Raw genomic sequence first — 18,537 nt, forward strand, 5'->3', positions numbered from 1 at the left:
TGTCAGAGTTGGTCAGCTTACATGCAAATTTATAAGCAGCCACCGTATCGCATGGGAGATGATGGATGGTACCGTTTTGTTTCTGACGGCCATTTTATGCTTGACATTAGTATCTAATGAATTCTTGACACATAACATGTTTGTCTGACTTAGGTATGAGAGAGCAGCCATACGAGTATGTACTAAAAGTTGAAGTAGTAGTAGTAATCCCCCTGGATATCCACGGATGATCCGTCAACGTATACCATATTTAGCACAGGCTACCATTCCTTTATCATACATTAAAAATATGTTGGTATCAGTCACATCGTACACTCGCTATGTTCTCCTATATTTTAGTAACAATGAACAAAGGGGATTTACTTACTACCGGACGAGCTGATTACATACTTCATCTGTGGGCAGCTAAAAACCGGGTCGTCAAAGAAACGCCTAATAAAGATTCACGATCCCGGTGCTTTATTGTACTTATTGGCATACGAAAATTAAACGATGTTAACTCCGCAAGAGAATGAGCAATCATCCAAGTTGAGTTTTTATTATCTCATATAACTGAAGAATTTATATTGCGCCTTAAAACTCGGCCCATCTTTGCTTTATTAACATGTCTTTGAGTATTTGTTAAGTATTCGCGCGAACAAGACACTATTAATTTACATAGCCGTATGTAAGTGTAGATACACATGAATAATTAATTGAAATAATGCTTATATGGTTTAAAAATTACGATTAAAACTGAAGCAAGTAAGTAGATTTTGATAAAGATTCGTTTTGCAATTTTTCTGAATAGTTAGTTACGTTATAATTATTATATACAACAAAAGGTTTCAGTTTTCGTGAACTCCACTTTATTCATAATAATAATGATGATCAGGAAAATCTGTGTACTCGATGAAGATATAGTGTAACATCAATGTAATTGAATTGTATATTTTTGATGTCTCAATTGACTTTAAAATAAATAAATAAACAAACCAAAAATAAATAAACAAACTTTTATTCTATAAAAAAATATTTTTATTTATCAATCATTCTAAAAAAGGTTTAGGTTTGAGTTGCGTATATGTCCATGCTAGCTGGAATAGACGCTACATAAATTGTCTGTTTTAAAATGATTGTCTGTTTTAAAATGAAACATCGTAAAAACACAATGGCCCTTTCAGAAGGGCACCTAGTTTAATATTCATATTTGTGTTAAAAGCCGTCAACAAAGAAACAAAGCATGTACCGAGGCATAGGTAAAAGGGCGCATTCAACACCCACCTTTATTTAGAACAAAGATCTGTATAACGAAAATTTTGATTTATGCTTTTCGTATGTTACACTACGCGTTCGAGGAATTATACAGAATTATGATACGATGGATACGCAACAATGTATATCACGTACGGTGGAAAGTTGAATGGCTGATTGTTTCATGGTTAGGTCAGAGAATGCGGTCCGTGAGAAAAAAATACTCTCGCTTCCGATGCGCTCGGCTAGATAAACGCAGGTGGTGGCGCGGCGGTGTGGACGAGACTCACGCCGAGCTCGTTTCAAATTTAGAATGCATTACTTTTAGGGGTCCGTATGAATGACTCACGCTGTAATCCTATTAGACTTTGGAAAACGTATGGCATCTAGATAATTGTAGTAAAGTTTTAAAAAGTCCTCCTTACTAAGACACTCATAACATTATAAACGGTTATTATATGTAGTAGAGCTCATTATTATAACTACTATTAATTATTTATTTATCCTCATGTACACACAAAAACTATCTATCTTTTTCTAGATAATGTTCGGTAACAAACATAATAGAGTTGACTCCGTTTTATACTACTTCAGACAACACGTATACGTATTTAAAATTCTAACAAAAATGTTTAGATTATACTAATTGGGAACATGATGACAATGTCGTCTAAATGGTTACGTCTGACATATCTATTTCCGCAGCAAAGCAATAGGCTTAAAAAACCGTGTTTCAGACGGATGTCTTGAGCTGGTGGATTAGGACCAGCATGCACTGTGTTCCATCGCCATACTGAATATAGTAGTAATATTGATTATCAACAAAAGTCCTGAGAAAGATGCAATTACTACTTTTACTACTGCATTATTTTCTGTATTTTTTACTATATTTTATATATCTATATTTGTACTTTTTACAAATTACAAAAACTCGGACAGATATCAGCAACCAGAACCACACCTATTTATGAATAATATGTGCTTAGCCATATTTAAGGAAAGGGTTTAAGAATTCAGTAGCTGGTTGTTGTCATTTGTCTTTTTTTATCGAGACCGCTCGTCGATTTCTTGACGCAGTTGTAAAGGAAACAAACATTCGTAAATATGCGTGCAATAGATGCTAATAGCTTATAAACATTTTCGAAGAATTATGATTTGTTATCTGATGGTTTTTTGTTAATTTAAGAAAGTTAAAAACGAAAATATTTTTTAAGTTTATTATATTAACAAAGAACTATCATATTACAATTCATAACTCTTTGTACGGTACGCTACCGGTACGCTATACTATCTGCGTGGTTATTGACCTTATTTTTAGTAATATCAGAATATTGCATTCTTATAATCACATCTTATTAACATCATATACGTGAAAGTTTGTGAATATAAATGGATGTTTGCACACTATGCACATGAAACTATGCACAAACTACTGTACGGTTTTCATGAAACTTTACAGTAATGTAGCTTATTTATCAGGCACAACAAAAATATATCTATGTATTTTTATCGTTAACTAGTTACCTAGTACCCATAACATAAACTTTAGCTAGCTTAACTTGGGTCTATGCGCTATTGCGCTGTGAATTGTCCTGAGATCAATATTATTATTTATTTAGTTATTGTTTTGGTACAAATATTAATATCAGTCGTACGCACTCAATACTATTAGTCACAAAACTATTGTTGTGGTCGACTACTAACTAACTATGACAATGATAATTACTGACTGACAAACTGTACATAATAACACCATATGCAAACATCTACTTACGTAATTACTTGTTAACAGGTGGAGCCGACCGGCTCGGCATCTTTGGGAGCAGCCTCCCGGGCCCTCTTTGTTGAGAAAGTGAGGGCGTCCAACGCTGCATGTCAGTCCGGAGACTTCGTGACTGCTGTCGCTCTCTACACAGATGCACTCACATTAGATCCCGCCAACCATATACTATACAGCAATAGGTAGGTGTTACACAAATAATGTTGTGGTATCAATTTTCTAAGAAATTCTAGTTGATTACCTGCACATCTGTCTCCTAAGTAAATTTTCAAAGAGTTATTTAATTTTTTTTATATATTAGATACATATGAGTAAACAGTAATTTTGGTTTCTTGCAATATTTGTTACTATGAAATGAACTATATGGTTAAATTAATGCAAATAGAAAACTGACTTGTACGTATAGGTATTAGTGGCTTAAAATGACTATTAAATACTTTAAAGTTTTTAATGCCAGATAATGTGTGTATTATTTTATAAAGGAATGCTATAATATACTCTAGAAATAAATGAGAAATACTTTAATTAATAAAATATATAAACATTAATTTCAAATGTACCCTGCGAAATGTATACATGCATAAATGTGAATAAAATAATGATAAAAGTATAATAACGATCGATGTATGCATAAACATAATCTGAAGAAAATCACTTAAAATGATATTATAGTGTTGCTTTCATAACAACAAAGACATTTGAAATGCCTTTGACTACCCCATCTGGGAAAAAGCGATAGCGATATAGATATATATGTATAAAATCACGTTTTTTGTGTTCTTGTATCCCAAATACTAATTTTAATGTATCTCATAGATCAGCAGCGAGGCTAAAACAGGGACAGTTCGCAGCCGCGTTACAGGATGCAACACGTGCGAAAGAGCTGTGTCCTAATTGGCCAAAGGCCTATTACAGGCAAGGTAAACTTGACCGTATTTCTTTATTGTTACAAGAAATTTTAAATAACAAGATTGGCAATTATGCTGGCGGCTCCCACAAGTAACATTCATCGCCAACTGCATCACAGAGATCATGTGATACTCGTATCACAGATGCTTTACCATTATAAAATATTACGGTATTATGCCACCGTACTCTGCAATTTTACAGTATTTTCTCACCGTTTGCACTGAAACAACTTCGAAAGCAAACAGCTTGGTAACACAGATATGCATACAACTATTAAACTTTAGTCTTCTTGGTAGAATCTTCTAAATACACAGATACCACACTGTTGCATCGCAGATGGTCATTAATAACAATCCCTTCTACTAATGTGGACTGATGTCTCTATTGCTAGCAATGATCCATTTTGACATCCAGATGGACCTCCACGCAGTTCCCCCTGGAAAACATAATGATAAATTCCTGGTAAATTTGTCACGATGCCCTTATAGACTTGACCTCATATTCATCTTATCATTCTTCACTGGCACTCCACTAGCGTAAACCATTAACGCACAGGGGCGCACTCCATTTTCTTTCATTAAAAAATCTCCCCTACTCTTAAAATGGACACTGTTTAAGTCTCTAATCCTATATGTATGTACATTACTACCTAGATTTTTTATACAGGTGTTGCTCTTCAATGTCTTGGGCGACACGGCGAAGCGCTGGCGGCATTCAGCTCTGGACTGGGAGTGGAACCATCTTCAAGACAGCTACTCGCAGCACTCGTTGAGGCCTCACTTAAGTCGCCACTTCGAACGACCCTCGAACCTACCTTCAGACAACTTGAAGCTATGAAATTGGATCAGTCGCCATTTGTACTTATATCAGTAAGTGAAGCATTGTTCAAATCATGTACATATATTTTTATATTAATAAATGGGAAAGAACCTGACAGTCAATGACGCAAACAGTTGCCGACATTACATGGTCAAGATCTTGATACCTCTTATGCGTTGCCATTTGTGAGGACTATGGAGGATATTTCTGCCATATGTCACCCATAAAAACAGAAACTCAATGCACAAATTACGTAATAAACTACTTAGTAGGAGAAATAGCTAATACTGGCCCACTAAGATGACTTTGACAGAGTTTACTTTAGTAAATGTAGTGTATATCCAACGTATTTAACGTAAAGAATAAATCTAGCTAAATATAGTAAATACAAACCTGAGTGTAGTATTGTTACCAATAATTTCTGCCAGAGCGAGTCATTTTGTACAAGGATCGATTATTTCAAGCAGTCCATCGTTATTTTACCAAAAAGGCAGCATAAATAGGCACTAAATTCGAATAAAATATTGTGTGAATCGGGAGACTGTCGATGCATCGAATTCAAACTTATTTATTCTGTCGACCCAGCACCGGGCATCCCGTTGAAACGGCATCTGATACCCAGACGATATACCGGCCGAAAATAATACCAGCCATTAAGTATCCCCGGAAACTCGGCTCGCTGTTGTCGATTGTCACTCACATTGCCTTTTAAATATTCTGCGACAAGAAAGGAAAAACTTTATTCCCGGCATCTTTAAAAAAGTCCGAGATATACAATACGATACGATATTAATTGATTGTAAAGATTGATTTGTTAATAAGTAAATTTATAACGGTACTTGTACTGTAGTCGTTTCTTTTTTTTTGCTATATAATTATTTACGAATATATATTTTATTCGAACAATAAATCGTATCGGGTAACGTAACACGTCAAATATACTACATTATTTTTCGAAAAATATTTTTTATATTCAATTACTTAACGTATGTAATATTATATTATCTGTGCTTAAGGTATACATTATAACGTCTATAGACGATCATAGATAAATTGATTATTCTCCCGCATATGTTAAAGTAACTTAAGTTTTCTATATAAAAAGATACGTCTTGCAATCCAAAAATTACGCTACGTAACATTTTTAAGATATTAATGCTAAAGTTCGTGTAACAGTATTTGATATACAGAGGCGTTTCGTCAACAACTTCGTTATATAGACGTAGAACTGTCTAAGACTACCGCCTTTCATCCTGTCAGTCTGTAAGACCTCTCAAACGAATAGACGGGAAAGCATTATGTAAAATCGTCGCAGTGCAAAAAGAACAAGCGTCGGTTGCAAGCTGGCGACATTAAGCACCCCATACACTGAACGCGGATTTGCATACATTCCTGGGCAGTCTGGAGAGATCTGAGCATTTTTCGGCGTATTTAACCGAGCACACAATGGGGTGGAGTGATCAGAAAGCCATAAATACGGGCTCCTTGAATTTACATACAATCTCCGAGACAGTTGATAGGCAGAGGGGACGTGAATGGTCGAAATGGCGTCGTAGTTTAGCGCAACATCAAGGATGCAATTTGTTTACATGATTTATATTTTTGTAGTTAAAATGATACTATAAATATACTGTCTCTAAATATTATATAACAAAGTAACCGGCAGCATCAGAGTGGTTCTTAGCTTACTTCTACAGATGATTTCTATTTACAATACATCTTAATATTATGTATTATATGTATATTAATATTATTTATGGCTCAATTAATGTCAAAGTAAATAGCTTCAATGTGTAAAGCTCTAAATTTTAGAAAGTTTGATATTCAATAAATTTCAGTTCTCTTGTTAGAGTTGTTATTACCTATTATTTATATTAACTTTTTATGTGGAATTCTCTGATCATCGCTGAATTAAAAGTAACAGACAAGATACACTTTAAACTATAGTTTAATTGTTGTTATAATATATAGACTAAAATTATCTCGCTTTAAAAATCAAACATAATATAATTTAAAAAAGTATAATGCAATGTGGGTGTTCTTCGGACATCTAAAATGTTATTGCTTCATACAAAGATAAGTTGAAATCGTTTGGTCGGCGGTTTACAGCAACGATCATTATGACTAAAGTAATGGGTTCTTATAAATTCGACCCGCTTTTTACATTGGCGCATGATACTCAAAATCGCATTTTTATACATTAGCTTGATATTATTTTGGAATCAAATGACATTAAATGTAACCTAAACATTGACCTCCGACTTAAATTATATCCATACATTATGTTATCTGTGTCCATACCAACATAAGAAATGGTAATGTGTGTGTTTGTTACCGTATCGCAATACAACGGGAGTGAGGATCACGGGGACGTGGTCATAGGTTATCGTTTATCTCAAAAAGCACCCAAAGTAGGGGTAACAGCTATTATCCCATAAATTGGATAAGTAACATTGTACAGATACAGAAACTGAGTTGCATGCTACAGCGTACTAATGTGTGAATATGTAAATACATGGATATGTAGGTACTCATTAATTTCGTAGCGGAGGTACCAACTTTATCGTGCTCCTACAACTGTCTGCGCAGTACAAAGTGCCAATTATTATAATTTGCTTTTCACTGTGCACTTTGCATGTATGAGACAATGTTGTTAACAACATAGTAGAAATAAAATCGCATGGACTAGAACAGTATATACATTTTAATATAGCACGTCCGCTGCAAAATATCGTGAAGTCGCTAATCGTCTAAATATTTTTTTTTTGTTGAGGTATAGGTATATGAAATATTATAATACTATTATTTTTTATTTATTTATAGTCTTTATTGCACCAAATACAAAACAAAAGAAATTAAATAGTAAATATACATAAACAGATACAAAAGGCTGGTCTTATCTCTAAACGATTTCTACCTTTGGGTGGATAGAGAAAGTAAAAATAAGAATAAAAAAAATAATTCAACCTTCTATACACAGACTATAAAAAATAATAATATTACTTGTACACTGCTTTTACAATTAAAAAATTGAATTGAATTGAACAGAAAGTATATTATTTTACAATGTCTTTCCAAAGCAGGGTGTTCTGTAAGATGTATACCGGTTGTTAGACAGTAACGTAACACCTTACACCGAAATCCCATCATGGGATAACGTTGATTATTATTTATACATGGTTGGAAAGGGTATAACCACAGATAACATAATATTACATACAGATACCCCATCCCGTACAAGAAAATGGTTCCTTCCTAACTCGGGCTATTCTTCGGGCTATTTTATTTCGCCACCGTAGCCGCTAGATGTCGCTAGATCTGAAGCAGTTCGGATTACTAGTGGGTGCTTAGTAACAAAGCATGAAAATAGATGGCAGTCAATTTAGTCTACATGACATCTGTTTAGCAAAGATATGTATATAATAGATATGTAGGTAACTGTATCGTGTACCTCATTAGGGACGATTCAAGATTCAATGTAAATGTGTAGGTATAATATCGTTAGCCGACACTCTGCAGATATGGCTTATGTGCCAATGTATATACCTATTATGTTATGGTTTATTTTACATTCCATGCCTATTTTTTTGATATGTTGTAACGCGTCTGCGCTATACGTATAGCCTGATTTTGATACGTTTATACTCGTACGTATCAAAATCGGGCTATACGATTTTTTATTTCAATCGTTATATGTATGAGACTGATTTTAGCTACAATTAATTTACTGGTATATACCTCATGTATTCTACGATGTACCCCTCTTTTACCTAATGAGAATTCCACTATATCTTATATATAAATTTTGTATCACAGTGTTAGTTGCCATATTTCTCCCACATTTTGATGAAATTTGATATGTATACTTGCCAGGTCTGAGGTAGGGTTGTTATCTATTTTTTATACCCCTAAGTCATAGGGGTGGCCTACCCCGAAAAAATATTTTTTTGTATTATGGACAATTTTTTATTTATTTATAATGTTACATTGAAAATACATACACGCCTAAACTTTCACCAACCCCTATTTTTAATAGCGATATTCTTACAAATATTATAAATGCTAAAGTAACTCAGTCTGTCTGTTTGTCTCGCTTTCACGCCAAAACTACTAAACTGATTTAATTGAAATTTGGTAGACAGATAATGTAGACCCTGAGAAAGGCTACTTTTTAATGCGAAAAAGTATTGAAAGGGGAAATGAAAGGCTATATGAGGATATCATAATTTTTAAAGTCAGATCTTGTAAGATTAAGTGAACAGGGTCGGTTTAGGTTTTTCATTATTAGAAATGTGTAACGGGGTAACACGTTATTTAGTGCGATATTGTGTATATTACAATAAAATTTAACGAGAAAATATTATAATGATGTCACTGGGACACTCATTGCCTTACTACTATATCGTCCGTTAGTCGCGAACTTTCTGGAAACACGAGAGGCGCGCTCCTATTCGTCGGTCGGCGCGGTTACCGCGCGTAGATGAGTAGATGAGTTGGACGAGTCTTACGGCGCCGCAGCGTAAGTACTTACTATACATACGTAGTATACATATGGGTGTTATAAATGTTTTTATTACGAGTAATATTACTCTGTTATCTAAGCAAGTAATGTGTGCTTATTTTGAACTTGATAACATTCTGAATTACTCGTATATCTTTCAATATCTTTAGCGGTATAAACCAGGTTATGTACTACTACTAGTATTGTTAGTGAGGGATAAAGTTGATGAACAAAAATAAAACAATATTCGTATTAAAAATATATTCATCTAATATTTTTGGCATTATTTTTAAGTTTCTTCCAAATACAAGGGGTCTGACATGGGGTGTTATGTACCTACATTAAAAGATACTTTTTTAAATGAAAGAAATGTAGGTACATACATTAAAAGATAATTTTTGACATGTATGAAATGTATGAAAGAAATGTATGTACCTACATTAAAATATAATTTTTGAAATGTATGAAAGTAATGTACATATGTACCTACATTAAAAGATAATTTTTGACATGTATGAAATGTATGTACCAACATTAAAATATAATTTTTGAAATGTATGAGATGTAAGAAAGAAATGTATGTACCTACATAAAAAGTTCATTTTTGAAATGTATGAAATGTATGAAAGAAATGTATGTACCTACATTAGAAGATAATTTTTGACATGTATGAAATGTATGTACCTACATTAAAATATAATTTTTGAAATGTATGAAATGTATGGACCTACATTAGAAGATAATTTTTGACATGTATGAAATGTATGTACCTACATAAAAATTTCATTTTTGAAATGTATGAAATGTATGAAATGTATGTACCTACATTAAAATATAATTTTTGAAATGTATGAGATGTATGAAAGAAATGTATGTACCTACATAAAAAGTTCATTTTTGAAATGTATGAAAGAAATGTATGTACCTACATTAAAAGATAATTTTTGACATGTATGAAATGTATGAAAGAAATGTGTGTACCTGGCTCAAAATCACCAAGGTGGAGAATTAGCTTTATCAGCAAATAAAAGTCTAAATTTGGTGTTTTTAAATAAATTGATATTGTAAATATTACTTAACTATGTTCATATTAACTGTACCTAATATTTTTTACTGAAAAAGTAAAGCACATTTATTAATATTTAAAGAAATAACTTCAAAAATCATTTCGGGAACGCGTCCCAAGTACCAATCTTCAAAAACTAACGTTGAAAATATTAATAAAATAAAATAAATTTTAAATGTTTTTCTTACTCAATGGCCTACAATTTTATTATAAATCAATTAATTATTGTTATTACTAAAGAAAGAAACGAAATTAAAGAAAATCAAGTCAATATATTGTGTCCCGCAGTGTAAGCATCATTTCAGTGAACGCGATTTTGATTCTCAATAAAAATTTTGTTTTTTATCGCAACCCTTAGTTTTCTATGGTACAGTGATGTGAACGATGTAAACAAACGGTTGTCGTCTTTCGTTTTTGCCAAAACAATTGAAAATAAGAGGTACGTATCTTTCAATTCAATATTTATAGAGCGTACATCAATACGTCATCATACCGGGAATGCGTTTCTAAACTTGGGAAATTGAAATATAAGTTTTGTAGTACTTTATAGCAAATAGTAATCTCAAATATTTTACAATAATAAAACCAAACATGATGTCAAAGATTACTGCGATCTAAAAAAGGCACGCTTATTTAAAAAAGTCATTTCGGGAACGGTCATTTCGGGACCGTTTCCGAAGTTGACGGAGGGTTCTCGAAATGATGATGACGTTCCCGAAATGACTTTTTAAATAAACGCACCCTGTTATTATTACTAACGGTTAATCAATTCAGTGTATGTTGTGCTAACATATTGTTTAATATATGTTTAATGTTATTTAGCAATATGGAGTCTCATATGGCTGAAAAAAATAAAGAAACGTCCGAGATAGCAAGTTAATAAGAATAGTTCGGCTTACTTGCGACAATGGGAGAATCCAATGCCAGGAAAAAATATTTTTTAGATAAGATGATGGTGAAAGAGAGAGAAATAAAAAGGGCTAAGGATAGAGCCTATTTTTAGAAAAAAAGCTGTAGAGAAAGTTAAAAACATTGATAAAATCAATGAGAGAGTAAAGCAAAATAAAAAATTGGGAAAGGGGCATTAGAAAAATACAGGGAAGAAAGGAAGGCAATATCAGGTATAGTAAACACTACTTTGCCAGATTCGAATGATGAATTAAATGCAGAACGGTTTTTTTTTTAAACAACGGAAAGAAAAATTGTTCGGAAGGATAGAGTCAAAGCATAAAATAAAACAACAAGAGAAAACAATTCCTAACATAAAATGTAAATATAAAACTTTAAAGAAAAGACTAAGAAGATAAGAAAAAAAAAAGAACAGGAAATAGTTCAGGTACCAACAACGACTCCTAACAGCAAAGTTGACGCATTGATTTAAAATGTCATAGAACCACCTAAAGTACGCAAAAATCTCTTATTCAACGAAGTACTGACAGCGCAATTAAAAGAAAAGGCCTTTTATGACAAGATTTTATGAAAAAATTCCAAAGAGAGGGAAGTCTTCCAAAAATGTGTTAGCGATAGCAAAGAAATATAAACTGATTCGTATGGCTAAGACTTTTATGCCAAAGAATGAACCAGTACATTGATTCTGAAGACCGATATCAAAATTCGTGTATATAATGACTAAAAAATAATAAGTATAATGTTTAGATGGTTTGATTTATTTACATTGGAATAAAAGATTATTGCCATTGTAATAAAAGTTTAATATGATTATTAAAACTTTCTAATCAGCTGTGTACAGGTTATTAAAAGACTGTAAAGTGTTTTAAGTTGCGATTTTTGATAATTAGGAACCTTATGCAAAAATGAATAAATAAGTACGATGTTCCAAAAACATTGCTCATGATTTTTAACCCTAAATTGTATCTATATCGTCCTTTAAGGAACACACGCATCATTCCGTGAACACCTCATCCCTTCCGGGAACATCACCAAACTCGCAGATAATACATGATTATTTTAGATATTTTAAAAAAAGCTCTAATAATATTAAAATATGACGAACTTCTCACACCTAGACCATGTTAATTAATATACAAGACACATCTATTTCTCATATTTAGATAATTTAGACTAAAAAATAGTCATAATATCACCCATTTGCACAATATTTTGCTTTCTAACGTCTTTATTGGCAATTTCATTAGATTTCTTTAATTTCTATGTATAGGTAACATATATCCGCTATTGAATAAGGAAAAAAATAAATACTTATGTTATATTTTAATATTATTATAAACCTTACAAAAACGTTCCCGTAATGATTTTTTTCAGCGATAGGTCTCTATAAAAATAAAATTACAAGAGTTGTAATCAATTCCATGCTCTGCCAACGTAAATATTGTTAAAACATAAGTTTATGGATCATTTAGGCTGATCATCAAAATAATAGCTGCTAGGTAAATTCATCATAAAACAGAACTTGGAATTTGCCACCTTGGTGATTTTGAGCCACCTACATTAAAATATAATTTTTGAAATGTATGCACCGTACAATAACAATACACGTTAAACATCATACCACAGAGTCATACGCAAGTTAAAAACAAACTGCTATGATATTAATGAGAAAGGAAAATCAACTTTATGGTATTCGAGTTAGGGTTGATTTCTCTCTTTTTTTTAAATACTATTTTAATCTTACCAGTTGCCAGTATTCGAAGACAGCTACGATTTGTACTCGATATTTTAAATTATTATGTAATCGATTTTTCAGTACAAATGTAAATAACCAACGACACTAATAATGTACTACTATATAAAAAAATAACATTCTCAACCCTCTCCAATCTGGTTTCCGTCCGGGTCATAGCACGACTACCGCTCTCATCAAAATCACCGATGACATTCGACGTGGCATGGACAAGTCGCAGTTGACGGTGTTAACGTTACTGGACTTCAGTAATGCATTTAACACCGTTGACTTTGATGTCTTGCTCGGTTTACTACGTTCTCTTAACATATCTCCAACGGTAATTGAGTGGTTTCGTACTTACCTGTATGGGCGCCGGCAGCGAATCTGTATAGAGGATAAGTATTCGTCCTGGTGCTATACAACTGCTGGCGTGCCTCAGGGTGGCGTATTATCTCCTCTTCTTTTCGCATTGTTTATCAATTCAATCACTCTTAATCTTCGTTCATCCTACCACCTTTATGCAGATGATCTCCAAATTTACTCACTGACTGACTTAAATAATGTAACCGACGCCATTCGTGACATTAATATGGACCTGTCTCGTATACTTGACTGGAGTAAAGCTTATGGCCTTGCAATTAATCCAGCAAAAACGCAATGTGTCATAATTGGAAGCCCTTCTTACATCTCCAAATTAAAATCACTACATCTTCCTCCTGTTACCTTTAATAGCTTTAACATCGAATATAGTGTTTGCGTTAAAAACTTAGGTATATATTTTGATGAAACACTGTCTTGGTGTCATCAATTATCGCAGTTGAGCAGAAAAATATTTGCGTCAATTGGAGGTCTCAATCGGCTGCGAAATTTCCTGCCATTGGATACCAAGATTACGCTAGCACATACATTACTACTTCCTATCCTAGATTATGCCGATTCTTGCTATACTAATCTCACTGAAGAACAGCTAAACAAACTTGAGCGACTTCAAAATATGTGTATAAGGTTTATATTTGGTCTCCGCAAATATGACCATGTTTCTCAGTTTCGCAATAAACTCAAGTGGCTTCCTATCCGTTTTCGCAGGAATTGGCACATACTGTCCCTCCTTTATTCTATTCTTTTCAATCCTTCCACTCCTGATTACTTAAAACAGAGCTTCGTGTTTCATAACGATTCGCAAGACCGAGAGTTGCGCAGTACGAGACGTCTTTGTTTGGTAACCCCTCCTCATTCTACTAACTTCTTTTCCCAATCCTTCACTGTCCAGGCTATCCGTCTTTGGAACTCCTTACCACTTTCTATCAGATCTGCCCAATCCCAGTCCATTTTTAAAAAACTAGTAAAATCTCACTTTCTCTCCAATTAAAAATCTTTCTGTAATGTCATGTTCTGTTAGACATGTAATTAATTATATATTCTATTTATGTATATGTATTCTATTTATATGTATATATATATATATATGTATGTATATTAATGGTATTTGTATGTATGTATGTTTAGTATTCATATATTATCTAACTTTTTATAGTGCGCCACCTACCTTCCCCTTACTCAATGCTTCTATCTCCCAGGTTGTCTGTAAGAGATTGCTTTAAGCGATAAGGCCGCCTTTTGTTTGCATATCCTTCTTTTTTTTTTTTTATTTCCTTTTTGTAATTATTTGTTTCTACTATGCACAATAAAGAGTTTTATTATTATTATTATTATTATTATATTCCGTTCTTTGAAACGGAACACTGCTATAATACAAAATAATGAAAATTTACTGTTCACAACGACTCATTAAAAGCATCATCGAATAATGCGCTGTAATAAAATCCTGTTATCGATTATTAAAAAAAATCGATAATACATGTATTTATTTTTAATATGACAACACTTCATACATAAGTATTATTGGAAATAGTATTACTTGCTTGTTCGGCTATTTTTAATTTACTTAAAAAATTTTTATATGTTTAATTTACAATAATAATATATTTAGTGCTTATTATTGGAAAATATAAAAAAGACATTTAATTAGGCCGATACAAATGACGACAATGCCATCTATGAAAGCATTTTGAAAACATTGAGCCCCGTATTAGCACTGATTAAAGTGTAATTAAGTACTGGAAAATAACAAAATGAGTAAATATATGAAAATTACTTTTCTAAACGCATTATTTCATTTTAACATGTATATATAACTTTTTAAAAATTGATTAAACATTTTTGAAAACACAGTTTTGTTTTTTAAAACGTTTGCAAAACTATGAAGAATTCCATCGATACCAATCACGCCATCTATATGCAACTTTTAGCAATAATAATGGCTACTTCCTCATTGAGTGCCACTGGTATAACTAAGCAGCTAGCACTGTAACATATTACTAATTGATTCGGCATGATATTATTGCTGAAAGCGATCACAAAAAAAAATGCCTTTATTTTTATTCCCAAATTTTTATATCACGATTTTAAATCCATTTTACTCAAAAAAAAAGATTTCAGGATAAGATTATACCCTTTCTGACTAAACCTATATAGTCGACGGTAACCAATTGTCATATGATGGGCTGTGGGATTGGTTTAATGGAATTTAATTATTATGGAAATAGAATAGTAACATTCTATTTCCATAAAAATTCTGTTACTAAACGTATATTTGCAGGTAGTGGGACAAGAGTTGCTCGCAGCAGGCCAGTACCAAGCGGCTGTGACGGTTCTTGAAGCGGCACTCAGGATTGGATCCTGTTCGCTCAAATTACGGTGAGATACACTTGCTTGCACCCTAATTATACAGAGTAACCATAAAACATCTCAATTGCGGTATCCAACGCGTTCGAAAATATTATTCTCCCCGACTTACTTGATGCAATAATCCTGTTTTAAGAATTTTCTCGAGCATGTAGGTAAGTGTTTTTTATATCTCCTGGCATAGATTTATGACAGCAGGATAGATTTTAGTTATCAAATTATTAAACAAAATTTAAATTACAATAATAATAAATTACAATTGTTAAACTAAAATATTGCTAATTTATAAAATTGACATATTTGACGTGTCCAATATTTTATTAATGTAACTTATTATTGTATTTCAAATATTGTACCAAATGATAAGATAAAACATATCAATGGTAAACTAGGTTTATTACAAGTTGTTTTAAATAATAAAGTGAGGATATAATATAACCTTAGATAACTCTGTAATCGATCATTATATCTATATGATTTTGATCGACTTATTAGAAAATAAACACTAATAATTTAATATTATAATTTACATAACATTTGAATATAAACCATACTTATTATATACATATATTTAATAACATCCTTTAATAAATTCAGTAAGGTAGTTATTGTTCCTAGTTAACCCTCACATGAATACCTCTAATTAATAATTTCATGGTTTCATCTCATAATAGGAAGAAGAGAAATGGCTGCGAATACTCGTTCATTAATGCTGTAACATTATTATTTTAATCGGCATACGTATATAGCCAGTTGACAGTGGATAATTTACTCGTATGATGACCGTATATACAGTGTACAGTCGGGCTACGCTTAACATTTACATATTTTGAACCAAAATTCTATATGTATGTATATATTTGTTTATTTAATAGAAAAATGTAAGACATTATTATATTTATAAGACTTAGACTGTAAAAGGTACATTTACAGTCTAATTTTTGTAAATATATAACAAGTATGACAATCTCCTCCAACTCATCTCTTAATCTATATTAATACATATAACCAAATATTTACAATCTAAGTACTTATTTTTTAAAAAGAATTAGAGCTTAGTTGTTTCTCACTTCTAAGTTCAGAATATACAAGATGTTTGATTTCTAAATAAAACAATACCTTTAATAAATTTTATATTTAATTAAAACAGAAACATCGTAATTTTTCTAAGTATTTCTTATATGCAGGCAGTAAATATATCTTAGTCGAGTAGGTACAACCTCGACGAAAATATATTTACTGCCTGCACTTACTCAAAGGGAATGGTTATCTTTGTTGGAATTTCCACATTTTGATTTATAATGCTCGGTTGTCGAGGAAATAAATTCTTCATAAATTTCTCGCATAATAGGAGAGCATTTCAGTACAACTGTGTTACTCGGCCATGAAGATATTGACACTAATTAACTAATATAACGAGCAAAGAGAGATTAAACATTTACAATATATGTACATATCTATTGTACTCGTAATAAACAAATTATTTTTATCTCATGATTGTTATTCCTTTCTAATAAATAAAATAAATCACACTGGACAAGACATTAATCGAATAAGCAACATCGTAGTAGATTACAGAAACATTAACAGACTATTCATCCCAATTGTCAACTAAACAAGCCCTCAACTGGAACGGAGCGTAGGGCGTTAAATCCCACACCTCGACGAGATTTTATCTCGATGTTGATGGATTGAATCGACATCGATACGGTCCTATTCTGTCTTGAGATAAAATTTAATGATAATATATAGTTAGAACTTATATATTTTTTATTCCTTTCGTTTCCTTTCTTTAAACATCAACATTTATACGTACTAAATGTTTTATCATAAATCAATGTAACACTAAATTTTCAATGTTCAAACGTAGGTACACTTTACTATATGGTAATTTCCTAATCTTAAACAATAAAACAGAAAACAAATAAAGATACCATTATGTCCAATATTACGACACATAAATAGCAAAATAGTCTAGACGTATCTATATACGTATTACTTGACACTGAAAAACTGTAAGAATAGACCTTTTAGTTTTTCCCATACCTGGCATGAAAATACCCAATATGTCAGTTTGACTGTCTGTTATGTTGTGTTACCTTTTCTCAAAAAAGGCTGAACGGATCTTTCTTATTAAATTTATCATGAAGATACCGTCCAAGAACCACTAAGATAGCCATAGGATACATACTGTGCAAATTTGCTATTCCTATTCTACATATATATGTCATTCATTATATAGATATAAAGCAATAATTTTTTTCGAAAATTAAAAACTAACTGACGCGGCGCTTTGTCTGCATCACACTTACTTTGCTATTTATCATTACATTTTGCCCAATTTGCATATTATCTTTTAGAATATCACTGTAAAGTTTAATCAAAATCTCTTCTATACTTTTTGCGTGAAACATCCATCAATCCATACTCACAAACTTTCGCGTTTATAATATTAGAAAGATTATAAGATAAGCTATACCAAAGACAGCAATTAAGAAGTAGCTGAACCTACTAGTTTTAACATAATAAATATCTCTAAAATCAAGATCAGATTACATTGACTAATGATTCCTTAATGAATATAGTGGCAGTTCGTGTTCTAAAAACACGTTTTAGGTAAATTTCCACTGTTTGGTATGCTTAACAGCAAAAATGTCTCAGTATTATAGAGATCTTGAAAAAATAAAATATTGCCTATTCTAAATAACATATTGTTTATTGTACGAAGTCATTGGTTTCTTTTTGCCATTACGGTTAAAGCATATATCGACCAATATATATTTTAAATTCGAAATAACAAATTATTTTCTTATGAAAATATAATAAATACTTACTGATCG

At 32.0% G+C, this 18,537-nt stretch overlaps 1 protein-coding gene across 1 annotated transcript in view; it reads left to right on the top strand.

Moving 5' to 3' along the window:
• The window catches only part of LOC131845191 (tetratricopeptide repeat protein 28), a 78,793-nt gene that overhangs the window by 28,935 nt on the left and 31,321 nt on the right, over positions 1-18,537 (top strand). Inside the window, exons 3-6 of the mRNA XM_059194233.1 lie at positions 3,026-3,195; positions 3,830-3,933; positions 4,589-4,791; positions 15,612-15,709. Coding sequence (XP_059050216.1) covers positions 3,026-3,195; positions 3,830-3,933; positions 4,589-4,791; positions 15,612-15,709 — 575 coding nt within the window. The remainder of the gene's footprint in view (positions 1-3,025; positions 3,196-3,829; positions 3,934-4,588; positions 4,792-15,611; positions 15,710-18,537) is intronic.

Source organism: Achroia grisella, unplaced genomic scaffold (genome assembly GCF_030625045.1).
Source record: "Achroia grisella isolate CSIRO2021 unplaced genomic scaffold, CSIRO_AGI_Agris_v1 utg109, whole genome shotgun sequence".
Lineage (NCBI taxonomy): Eukaryota > Metazoa > Arthropoda > Insecta > Lepidoptera > Pyralidae > Achroia > Achroia grisella.